Below are 13,722 nucleotides of genomic sequence, written 5' to 3' on the forward strand. Positions count from 1 at the left end.
TACGAGGGTGAATTTATCAAAGACCAAAAATTTGATTTTCAGATATATTGATACGTTGTCTTTGATAACAATACCTAACATCTCTGCTTCCCTACTAATGATGTTTTTGAGTCGCAGCTGATTCGATAAACATGGACTTGCTCGAATAGACTAACAGACAAACTTTGTCAGTTTCGAGGTTGATGGAGACTGGACAAGTGTTATGGGCACCATCATTATCGCATTGATCTCAGAAGACGCTTACTCTTCTGGAACATTTGGTCTTAATCTAGAATTGTTCATCCTTTCAACAGCCATTATAAATCATGTATCAACGGTGAGTACTTTGCATATTTCAGATACCATCACAGGAGCCCATACATTTTGAAACAGATACTTTGAAACTTTGGTAAAGATGTTTCATGACTACTACAGTAAATGATAACAACTGAACTCATACATAGATATAATGCTGTATCTTTTATTACAAATCGCTTGGTCTTTAAAAAACATGATATCAGATACCCTGAAATACAAGATTAAAATCAATACGTGAATAGTACTATTTGCGTATGTTTCTGTTGGTGTAATTAAGTTAGTTACAAAATAAACCCGTTAATTATAACCCTCCACCAGACGGTTATTTACTGCTGTGAAACAACCGTCCCCAGTATCATACTCTGTAATAGTTAGTTAGGGACGATCATCCGTAACGTCCAATCATGCAAAGCCATCCGTATTACATCTTTAATACATTGCAAGTATACTTTCATATTACTATCTTATTGAGGTCTTGACCAATTGGTTCTCCAAACTACAGCAATAATGATAGCTTATCATGAGCAAAATTTAGTTTCTTGGGCGTCATTTCTTTAAATCTTTAATTAACTGACGCGATGTAAAGTATTGGTTACAGGGTATATGATTGGGTGGTCTTTCAATGTGACATGGGATACGCAGGGCACTATGTAATCTATATGTTTAAGTACAGTAGGCCAGATTATCTTCAGAATTAAATGAAGTTCGGCAGTAATATTTTAAATAAATGTCCAAATTTTTCCTTCCAACAGCACCATAAACTAGTTTTGTATCCTTTTTCTATTTTCATGTAATCGGTAAGTAAGATCACTTGTTTGGCATTGTCAAAATGGATGATAGAGTGGGGTAATTACTACTGAACCAGAGGCAGGTATTTAACTTAATTTATAAATCACGATAATTATCACATTGTTGCGCTGTAGGCTATGAACCTCTTTTTTTTGGAACTGAATTTCTTATGTAACTCTCTCAAATTTTATTAGGTACAGAAAACGGGAAAAAGAATACAGCCGACATATAAAACATATAATTACAAAAGCTACTAAATGTAAACATGATACAGTGTAGGAAGGGGAAGTGATGATCTTATAGAGTTAGCACTGTGTGATCAATATATCATGGTGAAGTGGGTGATAAACAGGGTATCCAACAATGTACATTTTGATTGGTACAGTGATATAGGAGGTGATCATTGAAATATTACACAAGTGATAAAAAATGGAGCAGAATACTTGTGGGGGAATCAATGAAACCTGTATGTCATTAACGTAAGAAACCTTCATTAATTGATGATACATGTATGTCATTAACGTAAGAAACCTTCATTAATTGATGATACATGTATGTCATTAAAGTAAGAAACCTTCATTAATTGATGATACCTGTATGTCATTAATATAAGAAACCTTCATTAATTGATGATACATGTATGTCATTAACGTAAGAAACCTTCATTAATCGATGATACCTGTATGTCATTAATATAAGAAACCTTCATTAATTGATGATACATGTATGCCATTAATATAAGAAACCTTCATTAATTGATGATACCTGTATGTCATTAATGTAAGAAACCTTCATTATATAGGAAATCTTCATTAATTGATACCTAAATTTAATGAAGATACCTTAATTAAATGATGATCCCTTAATTTCATTAAGAGACCTTCACTAATTTCTTAAGCATCTAATTCTTATGTAGAATTTCCTTACTGTCATGATTATGTTTTATGTTTATGATAAATCAAGCCTTAAGTCAATGAAAGCACTAACTGTAACGGAAACCATTATAAACGTAGGATATATCAGATACCTGACATCAGGTGTACACAGCTCTGTTTGTCTTATATTTACCTTAATATCTCTCTTTGACCCTCATCTTTCTATTTTTCCTATCGTAGCTAAACTATTATATAACTATACTCTATTATACCTGCTACATATATACATAAAATTGTTAATACCGAGTCACTGTAATGTATGACCTTACTTTTAATATGTATTTTCTCCTGCTGCTGTGTTAGGTCTACAACAAAACTGTAAATAACTATTGATTGTAATGCCAAACATCAACAACACTGGTAACACACAGTAAAATTGCACATATCCTTGGTGGCGACAACTTCATACACGCCCAAAGAGTACAACAGTTCACTTTTAAGAACATTTCCTAATTAAGTTATAGTCATCATTATATTATCATCCTCATTATCATAAATAACTAGCCATCACAGTATTCAGATTTGTTTCTTTGAAGAAAACTTGACCATCACCATATATAACAAATCATTTTCAAAGAACACATTAAATAAAACTGATGCCATTATTACTGAAATTGCAGTCAAACTTTCTGATATTACAAACTATGTGGGATTTTATTTTCCAATTATAACTTCCTAACAACTCCAAACTTGCATTAGATTTTTACATTCCAAATAACAAAATATGCAAATAATACATGGGATTGATAATACATGCATGCTAACTTACATGGGAAAAAATATTTCACGTAATATAAACAGTTCTGAATAGCTAGAAGTGAGCGATCCTGCTACTGAAAACATAACAAACACCCCCTCCCCCTGCCTATCCACTCAAATAGTGTAATACTATATGAACAGAAATGGCAAAGAGAAGTTACTGGGATTACATTGTACATTATTATGTCTCAGAATTAACATCAACATGAAAGTGACGTCATTGCGACCCCCAATGACCTCTATCATCACAGATAGCCCTGGAACATTATCAACTGACCAGTCTAGCACCACACAGGTCTGTAATATCTCACTGACTGGCAACATATCACAGGTCTCATCCATTTCTATACTTCTAAATACCTATTTACAGACACAGAGAAGAAAACCCCGCTAAAATATCTAAAAACATTTTTTCGGAAAAAAATCACATTTTTTACATTCCTTCAATATGTTTGAAAATCGGAAGAAAAGATAATACAAGGTTTCATATATAAAAAAAGTGAATATAAAAAGTAGAAAGTGAACATTTTAGTCATGCTGGAGTAATTTACCAAATTGAATTTGAACAGCGTTACATCAAGTTGATTACTTAACTGAAGTTGAGCAGCCCAACAACTTATTTAATTATAATCTATTTTGTAAATTGTACAACAGGTAACTTCCTTATGGAAAGTTTGGTGAGATTCATAAACTGGCCACGATATCATGACTATAACGAACAATTAGTATTAATAAATGTGACCCATTAAAATGAAATCAAAGTGAAATCTTCTACTACTGTATTACTAGGCCCAGTTTGTTTAAAGTTTTGTTAGCTTGACCACAACAAAATGCCAAAAGGTTTTCCCCTTGGCAAAGTTCAAAAATATTGAAATTCAAAACTTAAATTGCATGTAAGATTTAACATCATCGCAGTGATAGATAGGAAACAACAAAATGTTTGTTTTTCAGTCATTTCTCAAAATTCACACTTTTAATTGATTTTTAATGACTCATTAATATAAGCTAAGCACACTTTGAACAATTGGACCTACGTCTAAATAATGAGTCATGCATGACTATATACAGCTACAAACAACATCTGGCAGACATTTTTAATAAAATAAATACAGTAACGTCACAGCTGCTAGGTACAAATTGAGAAATGACTCATTTGTAATTTTGATACGAGATACCATCAAGCTACAAACAGCAAAAACTTCGGCCTTTTTATAACTGTTTATAACTGTTAATATACAGACTGCATAGATTATGATAGTTTGCTGTTTCATTCCCATAGTTCATATCAGGCTGATTTTGTCCTCGATATTTTTTCTGCATGCCACAAACACTAGCAAGTGTATTCGCCCTTCATCATTTAAATATTTACATAATATGATATTAAACTTAATTCCTTGTGTTACTGTTGCTGATGAAAATGGCAGTGTCTGATAATAATGATTTCATAAAATATCATCAATCCAGATGTTAATGAATTATGTCGGTGTTGATTGCATATGATATACAGCTGTTAACCAGAGTTGAGGTTGACAAGCTAGTTTTTGAACCAAAAGCTCAAACTATTATTCCAGTTTATATTGTTTACTTAATATTTCTTATGACACATCTTAAAATACATTCACAAAAAATGTCAGATTCAATAAAGAGGTGATTTAGTCATTACCTACAAATTGTCTGTTGAATGAGTTCACAAGTGAAAATAGATTCTATGAGAGGAAGAAATGATTTCATTTTGATCTTACCTGTCACATAGAAAAACAGGTATTAGAGTAAAAAACACCAAATATTGGTATGAAATATTTTTTTAGATGAGTATCTGACCCATATCACGTTTAGACTGAAGAACAGTGTTGTATTGTCATATGCAAATAACACATTGTCTAGTTTATATATTCAGCATTATCCTACATCAACTGAAGCTTTACCTGTTAAATTATTAGAATTTTAATTAAACTTAAACATAGAAACTTCAATAGGGTAACACTTTTAAATGAAACTGACAGAATGTAGTACATTTTTCTTCAGCATTCCTGTTTGAAAATTTATCTAGACAGATAAAATAGGTTAATTACTAAACATGTGGATTTCTCAATAATCACGACTAACATTGCCGTACAGCACCAGTGATTTTGTTCAAAGTCAAGATTGATTTTATTTTACAACTCAGATATATAGATACCCATATGCATGTACAACCTTTGTTTGTTTGATAATTATAAATCACATTTTAGGCCAGAGTAATCCTGCTGTAAGGGAACCCAAATAGGTGTCAACTGAGAAGCTAATTCAGTTACTTCACATCTAATGTTAACAACTTAGTATTAGACAGGAATCTTTTTATTTTCAATATAAAATTGAGATTTAATCAGCTGTTTTTGCCATTTGATTTTTCTTCAAGCATGAACGGAGTGTGTTGATTGTCCTCGTATGGCTTATCCACCAATGGGTAATGGAAGGAGTCTAGCCTTTACTGTGACGGCGGTTGACTATCAATATGTAGGTAGGACCTATCAACAAAAGGATGTTCACAAAAATTGTTTATGAGTTGGAGTCACATTTCTTTAACAAGACTTTCCCATGATAATTGCCAATACATGCCTTTCCTTGAATGAGAAGATTTCCCATGTTATGTGTCTAATACAGATGGTACACTGCTTTGTGGGGTGACGTGCGGTGTCATCAAAAGTCTCCACAGACTGCTTCAGACAATCCGACGATACGTCACCACAGACTGCTACAGACAATCCGACGATACCTCACCACAGACTGCTTCAAACAATCCGACGATACGTCACCACAGACTGCTTCAGACAATCTGACGATACGTCACCACAGACTGCTACAGACAATCCGACGATATGTCACCACAGACTGCTACAGACAATCCGACGATATGTCACCACAGACTGCTACAGACAATCCAAGGTACGTCACCACAGACTGCTACAGACAATCCGACAATACGTCACCATAGACTGCTACAGACAATCTGACGATACTTCACCACAGACTGCTTCAGACAATCCGACGATACGTCACCACTGACGGCTACAGACAATCTGACGATACGTCACCACAGACTGCTTCAGACAATCTGACGATACGTCACCACGACTGCTTCAGACAATCCAACGATACGTCACCAGAGACTGCTTCAGACAATCTGAGACGATACATCATCACTGACTGGGTATTAACATATATAGTCATTGCAGTAGGGTTTTTAATTAGGCAGATTAAAAAAAACATAGGCTTGTTTCACCGAGTTGAATTTGGATGGGAGTTGGGTATAGACTGAGTTCTACGTGAATGCACTTGTCGTTGTCTAGCTAAAAATGATTGTCCAGTTGAAGCGTTGGCCAACCTCTCTTCTGTAGCCTGGCGATTCAACTGCATTCCCTGAAACACAAATCATTGAACACTCCCATAAATATTGGACATTGTCAATTTGGTTTGGTTTATTTTGTTAAACATCCTATTAACAGCTACGGTCATTTAAGGATTGTTATAAACACTGTGCTCAGTTCATTATCTATTGATATAGACAGTTCACAGACAAGTCATTCCATGGCTACCATATTTGACTGCAAATAAGCCCCCTCCTCACTTTGGCAAATGTCCTGGGAAGAGGGTGGGTGCCTGCAATTAAGCCCTCTTCCTAATTTTGGTCAATCTTTTTCAAGGTGGGGGCTTATTTGCAGATAAATATGGTCTGTATCGTCTTTGTTTCCTGGTTATACTGGATAACTTGATAAAGACTGAAGACAACTTACCAGATTGTACCAGGCAGATACTATGTATTTCTCCTCTTGTTCTCGTATATTTTTAGCCTTGTCATTTTCTTTCTGGAATAAGTAAGAAACATAACTTTAAGCAAAATGTAGTAGTACAATGTACAATAGAAAAGTGGTTGATACCATGACATTGAATCAATTTGGTGAAATTATATGCTTCTTTGCACAAGGTAACCCACGTGCACCCCCATCCTCGATACTCCAGGAGTTAGGATCACTTTCGCTCTCTGCAACCCTAGAACATCATAAAATTGATGGCTCTGTGTTCCACACCTTGTGGATTTGACAAGATGACTAGTTTGATCTTTTGATTTGCATTAAAAGAATTTTGCGGTCGCATAACAGTAAAATTTACTGGCTTTGAAGTTAGGTGTTGCTTCTCTGTAATCTTCAAAGGACAGTGATCAGCCTAGCAATTGGTTAGGTTTTTTTACCTGATACCTATCGAAAAGCTAGCCATGTGCCATCAATTTTGTTATGACATATTCCAGGGGTGCAGAGAGTAAATGTGAGCGTAACCCCTGGAGTATCGAGGATGACCCAGCAGTGACTAAACTTGTCCTCTCGGTCATCCATAAACATTAAAAATGTACAAGTGTAAATATTTTTACCTTAAGACATTAACAACACACAAGACAGACAAACAACATTTCTAGATATTTTTTATGAAACTTATTACCAGTATTTAAAGTCAAAAGGAGTAAATTGTGATATCAAAGTTTTACTCAAGATCGACTGGTTCCATTGTCAAGCTATGACTGAGTGACAAAGGGACCATCTCACTCAGTCCCAGCTTGACGAAGGGACCATCTCACTCAGTCCCAGCTTGACAAAGGAACCATCTCACTCAGTCCCAGCTTGACAAATGGTCCAGTCGGGCTTGAAACATTGTGACACATTTAATATGTACATTGTCTGTGCATAAAGTAAAACTTTTATATCACATATTTCCAAACTGATGTACCTTATTGACAGTCCCAGGTTGACAAAGGGACCATCCCACTCAGTCCCAGCTTGACAAATGGAGCAGTCGGTCTTGAAACATTGTGACACATTTACTATGTACATTGTTTGTGCATAAAGTAAAACTTTGATATCACATATTTCCAAACTGATGTACCTTATTGACAGTCCCAGGTTGACAAAGGGACCATCCCACTCAGTCCCAGCTTTACAAAGGGACCATCTCACTCAGTCCCGGCTTGACAAAGGGACCATCTCACTCACTCATAGCTTGACGAAGGGACCATCTCACTCAGCCCCAGCTTGACAAAGGAACCATCTCACTCAGTCCCAGCTTGAAAAAGGGACCATCTCACTCAGTCCCAGCTTAACAAAGGGACCATCTCACTCAGTCCGAGCTTGACGAAGGGACCATCTCACTTAGTCCCAGCTTGACAAAGGGACCATCTAACTCAGTCCCAGCTTGACAAAGGGACCAATCTCACTCAGTCCCAGCTTGACAAAGGGCCCATCTCACTCAGTCATAGCTTGACGAAGAGACCATCTCACTCAGTCCCAGCCTGACAAAGGGACCATCTCACTCAGTACCAGCTTGACAAAGGGACCATCTCACACAGTCCCAGCTTGACAAAGGGACCAGCTCACGCAGTCCCAGCTTGACAAAGGGACCATCCCACTCAGTCCCAGCTTGACAAATGGACCTGTCGGTCTTGAAACATTGTGACACATTTAATATGTACATTGTTTGTGCATAAAGTAAAACTTTGATATCACATATTTCCAAACTGATGTACCTTATTGACAGTCCCAGGTTGACAAAGGGACCATCTCACTCAGTCACAGCTTGACAAAGGGACCATCTCACACAGTCCCAGCTTGACAAAGGGACCATCTCCCTCAGTCCCAGCTTGAAAAAGGGACCATCTCACTCAGTCCCAGATTGACGAAGGGCCCATCTCACTCAGTCCCAGCTTGACAAATGGACCAGTCGGTCTTGAAACATTGTGACACATTTAATATGTACATTGATGACTGAGTGACAAAGGGACCATCTCACTCCGTCCCAGCTTGACAAAGGGACCATCTAACTCAGTCCCAGCTTGACAAAGGGACCAATCTCACTCAGTCCCAGCTTGACGAAGGGACCATCTAACTCAGTTCTAGCTTGACAAAGGGACCATCTCACTCCGTCCCAGCTTGACGAAGGGACCATCTCACTCAGCCCCAGCTTGACAAAGGAACCATCTCACTCAGTCCCAGCTTGACGAAGGGACCATCTCACTTAGTCCCAGCTTGACAAAGGGACCATCCCACTCAGTCCCAGCTTGACAAATGGACCTGTCGGTCTTGAAACATTGTGACACATTTAATATGTACATTGTCTGTGCATAAAGTAAAACTTTTATATCACATATTTCCAAACTGATGTACCTTATTGACAGTCCCAGGTTGACAAAGGGACCATCTCACTCAGGCCCAGCTTGACAAAGGGACCATCTCACTAAGTCCCAGCTTGACAAATGGACCAGTCGGTCTTGAAACATTGTGACCCATTTAATATGTACATTGTTTGTGCATAAAGTAAAACTTTGATATCACATATTTCCAAACTGATGTACCTCCCAGCTTGACGAAGGGACCATCTAACTCAGTTCTAGCTTGACAAAGGGACCATCTCACTCCGTCCCAGCTTGACGAAGGGACCATCTAACTCAGTTCTAGCTTGACAAAGGGACCATCTCACTCAATCCCAGCTTGACAAAGGGACCATCTCGCTCAGTCATAGCTTGACGAAGGGACCATTTCTCTCAGTCCCAGCTTGACAAAGGGACCCTCTCACTCAGTCATAGCTTGACGAAGGGACAATCTCACTCAGTCCTAGCTTGACAAATGGACCAGTCGGTCTTGAAACATTGTGACACATTTACTATGTACATTGTTTGTGCATAAAGTAAAACTTTGATATCACATATTTCCAAACTGATGTACCTTATTGACAGTCCCAGGTTGACAAAGGGACCATCTCACTCAGTCCCGGCTTGACAAAGGGACCATCTCACTCCGTCCCAGCTTGACGAAGGGACCATCTCACTTAGTCCCAGCTTGACAAAGGGACCATCTCACTCAGTCCCAGCTTGACAAATGGACCAGTCGGTCTTGAAACATTGTGACACATTTAATATGTACATTGTTTGTGCATAAAGTAAAACTTTGATATCACATATTTCCAAACTGATGTACCTTATTGAAGGAGTGAATTTTTTTTTTTATATACATGTGAAAAGTATGAAAAGCAATCATTCTCTGAATTGATGTTAAAACTGGTTTAAATCAAGAAACAGGCAATTACTGAGTTTGTTAATGGGCAGTCAAAGAACATTGAGACTTGCTAGGGTTATGAACTATATACATCTACTATGGCTACCACTGGCACTATAACAGCTGTTTGATATTTGAATAATTAGGACACCAAATACCAAAATATTTTGTCCTGGTTAAAGTTAACTTTTACTGCAAATACTACTTTTGTACGATCCTGTAATTTTTGTCACTCCTAAAAATGTAATAAACTAAGTCCAATAGCTTTCCATTTATCAACACTGATTCAACTCATTCACCCCTGAAATTTCGTAATGAACTAAACTAACCTTTGAATTGGATGAGTTCAAATGTGTCTTCAAGGGTGAATTAGTTATTTGGTACAATATATAATATAATGATTTAACACCTAAGTTTCAATAAATAAACACACCTGATGAAGAAATCAAATCACACATCATGCTCAAGTCATTAAAATCAATCAAACAGTCAACGACAGCACAATAAAACAAGAAACCAAATGGACAAGGTTACCTCTAACTGTTCAATGTGTCTCTCTTTTTCCTGCAGTTGATTTTTTAAGGCCGTCACTGTCACTTCGGAGACAGTTCCTGTGTTCTGTTTGGTATCTATAGCCTTGAACACCTAGCAACGAGAAACAGGACAGACATTGTGACTTGGGTTGTCTCAGGAGTCATTACTGACATACTGATAGGTATGTAAGAGATCATAAGCAATCAATGGTTAAGTTTTCCGATATTCTTGGAAAAATGTTAGTTGCACTTGTGGTGTTTTGACAATCCTAATTTTAATGGCAGCTGATTACTATTGATTGAGAGTTACTCTATTGTTTTCTAGTAATTTAAATACTTATTATACCATACAAACGTGGTTATTACGTTCTTTGTAGGTAAAAGATTTTTCAAAAATCTTGACTTTAAAGTTCAAAAGATTAGGCAAACTGTAGTCCTAGTTATAAGGTATACACAGTGTCTTTACTAAGTAGGGGAAGCACAATGATAAAGTTCTACAAATAAATTACGATATTTTGTCAAAGGCTTTCTGCAGGAAAAGAGAGAAACCACGACATGCGAAGGGAGATAATCATTTAAAAACCAAACATTACAAATAGACTGATAGTCATTAGTATTTTGACTATTTTGCATCAACAGACACACCTGATTATATGATTAGTCATTGGGGAGAAACAATTCGTTGGTAGACACCAGCGAAAAAAATTGTCAAAATAAAATAAAATAAGGAAAAATAAAAATAAATAACACAATTCTTTGATAGACACAAATTACATTCATTCCAATACAGTCATATCTGACATGCTACTATCAATGTGTTAGATTTGAGACTTTCATTCTTAATCTGCAAACAGCAAACTGTCAAGAATCAAATATACAGGAATACTACACACAGTTATACAATAACATATCGGGGTTGAACTTGGTTAGTACAGTAACTATACAGCAATCACAGGGACACCACAGTAGTGTTGTAAGCACCAGCCCAGTGTGTACGTACCGACTTGGCTTTCTCCAGATACTTTTTATACCTAGCCTCCATTAATTTCATGTCGTCGTCCTTCTTATTGAGTTGATCCTGTAGCTCCTGAACCTTATCTACACTACTACTTAGCCTAGCCTCCAGGTCACCTATTGTCTCTTTATTTTTCTTAACCACATTTTCAGTATCTTGAGTCCGTTTAATCTGCTCGTTAAGTTTTTTCCGCATCTCCAGCATTTCCTCATTAGATGTGGTGGTTTGACTCTCTTGTATATCTTCAACTTGGGCTTCCAAAGCCATTATACGCTGATTGGCTATCCTGTATCAAGACAATGTAAATACACTGATATATGTACAGGAACCTTATCATTCTCTGTCTAGATAATGAGAATTGATACTTTTTAAACCAACAATGCTAATGTACATTACAAGTCATTTCTGTATTACTATAGCAGTAAAACAGGATTTATATAAGTACATATAACCAACACTTTAATTATACACATAGTACTATTCCAATATCTTGACATTTACAATATAATTGTTACTGTCAATATATATCATATTCATCTCAAAACTCATAAAATTATTTGAGCTTTGTTATCAATCTAATGTACTGTTCTATTAATTTTTTAATGTGAATTAAAATGTAAATAAAGTTTTAAATATTTGTTTATAAATGGTCATATGATTTCAAGACATTTCAGAACTCTACCAATTCAAGACCATATAGTTTTTACTTGTACTCCAAAAATCAAGTGTTCCTGAATCTACATATCATAGAATTACATGACTACCAATAAATCAATTTATATTAATAAATCATGTTAGATATAATGTGTAGGCATTATACAGAAGAAATTTTAATCGATTTGAAATTGATCACCATCATCATTTTCTGCATTAGTAGGAGAGAGGAGTTTTGACACATGTAAATCATTCTGCACACACAGACTGACCGTAACTCTGTCTCGAGTTCGTTTTTGCGAGCATTAGCATCATCAAGCATCGACTGTAACATGGGTGCCTGTTCACTGTTGTCCTCGGACGTCCTCAGCTTCAGCATCTTGTTCTCATGTTCCAGCCTCAGCAGCTTCTCCCTACAATTAGTGATACTATACACTTATTTAACATATTGCATGTAAGTTAAGTCAAGACTAGCCACATCTAATCAATATAAATCGGGGTTAGGTTCGTGGAAAAGGTAGACATTCTTACCAATATTAAGCGTGTGTGATTGGGTGGGGTGATGAGTGTGTTGAACTTAATGTTTGAAAATGTTTCGACATAATCCCCTCCCCCTTTAATTTTTTTGTTTGCAATAGCTGATTCTGGACTGGTAAATACTTAATTGAGTGATACCAATTGAAAGTATGTGCTATTGGAAAAATTGGTTATGCACTGAGTCAATGTCAGTGAACCAAAAAAATAGAAGATTGAATTTAATGGTAGAAGGGAAATTACTATATCAATTTAATTATTGTTGTAATATTAGACTGTAAAGCTATCATAAACCATGTATAAATAAATCCTTGAAGCTGAAAATGGCATCAAAACTCATTCCATGAAAATTAATCCATGTTCCAGACAATACAGTTCATATGTCTGGAAAGTGGAAAGTGAAAAGTCCATTGACAGATTATGATTTTCAATATTACAAAACTATAGTCCTTTTATCAAATACTCTGAAAATACTTTGAAATACACGTCAGAACATCTGTATAATTTTATATTCGAGACAAACTTATCAGTTGGACTGACTTGACTTCTGGAGGCAGTGACAACATCTCGAGTCTGGGTGAAGTAGCGATCTGGCCGGGGTCCTCCATGTTCTGTAGCTGTGTTAGCTTCATCTCCTCGTTGAGTTCCCTCAGCGAGTCTCTTTCCTCTGCCATCCTCTGTAGTAACATAGTACACTCATTACACTGCCATACTATATCTTTACAAGTTCTGCTATGTATATTGTTCATAAAATAATATCAAAATAACTAATTCTTGCTTCATTAAGTGGCAAAGGTAAACAAGCAAATTCGTGGAATTTATATCCCCCGCTTTCAGGACATATTGTAGGTAAACATTATTGATGTTAGGTTTAAACATGTGAGTATCGTGCTGTTGAGACATAATGTATAGCTTGAAACTTGAAGAAAAAAAGCCTTATCTTACATTTGCTAGACTTATTAAGTGGAAACTGCAGATAATGACTCTGCCAAATGGAGTCCGATTAAAGTGGTTGTCAAACTTGGCCGAGCCCTTAATGCGTTGAACCCTGTTTCGTTATTCAAGGGACCATAACTCCGTCAAATGGGGCTCGCTGAAAGTGGTCATCAAATTTGGCCGAGCCCTTAAGG

At 36.4% G+C, this 13,722-nt stretch overlaps 1 protein-coding gene across 3 annotated transcripts in view; it reads right to left on the reverse strand.

The window, feature by feature from the left end:
• Positions 1-440: 440 nt before the first annotated feature.
• The window catches only part of LOC110448788 (protein Hook homolog 3-like), a 39,217-nt gene continuing 25,935 nt past the window's right edge, over positions 441-13,722 (reverse strand). For all 3 annotated transcript variants that reach the window (XM_021495226.1, XM_021495225.1, XM_021495227.1), the window contains 6 exons: positions 13,133-13,269; positions 12,331-12,471; positions 11,390-11,690; positions 10,391-10,501; positions 6,554-6,625; positions 441-6,179 (listed from right to left, as the gene is read on the reverse strand). In XM_021495226.1, the coding sequence (XP_021350901.1) occupies positions 6,039-6,179; positions 6,554-6,625; positions 10,391-10,501; positions 11,390-11,690; positions 12,331-12,471; positions 13,133-13,269 (903 nt within the window). In that variant the 3' untranslated portion in view covers positions 441-6,038. The remainder of the gene's footprint in view (positions 6,180-6,553; positions 6,626-10,390; positions 10,502-11,389; positions 11,691-12,330; positions 12,472-13,132; positions 13,270-13,722) is intronic.

The sequence above is a fragment of the Mizuhopecten yessoensis genome, unplaced genomic scaffold (assembly GCF_002113885.1).
Source record: "Mizuhopecten yessoensis strain PY_sf001 unplaced genomic scaffold, ASM211388v2 scaffold4301_1, whole genome shotgun sequence".
In the NCBI taxonomy this organism is placed as follows: Eukaryota; Metazoa; Mollusca; class Bivalvia; order Pectinida; family Pectinidae; genus Mizuhopecten; species Mizuhopecten yessoensis.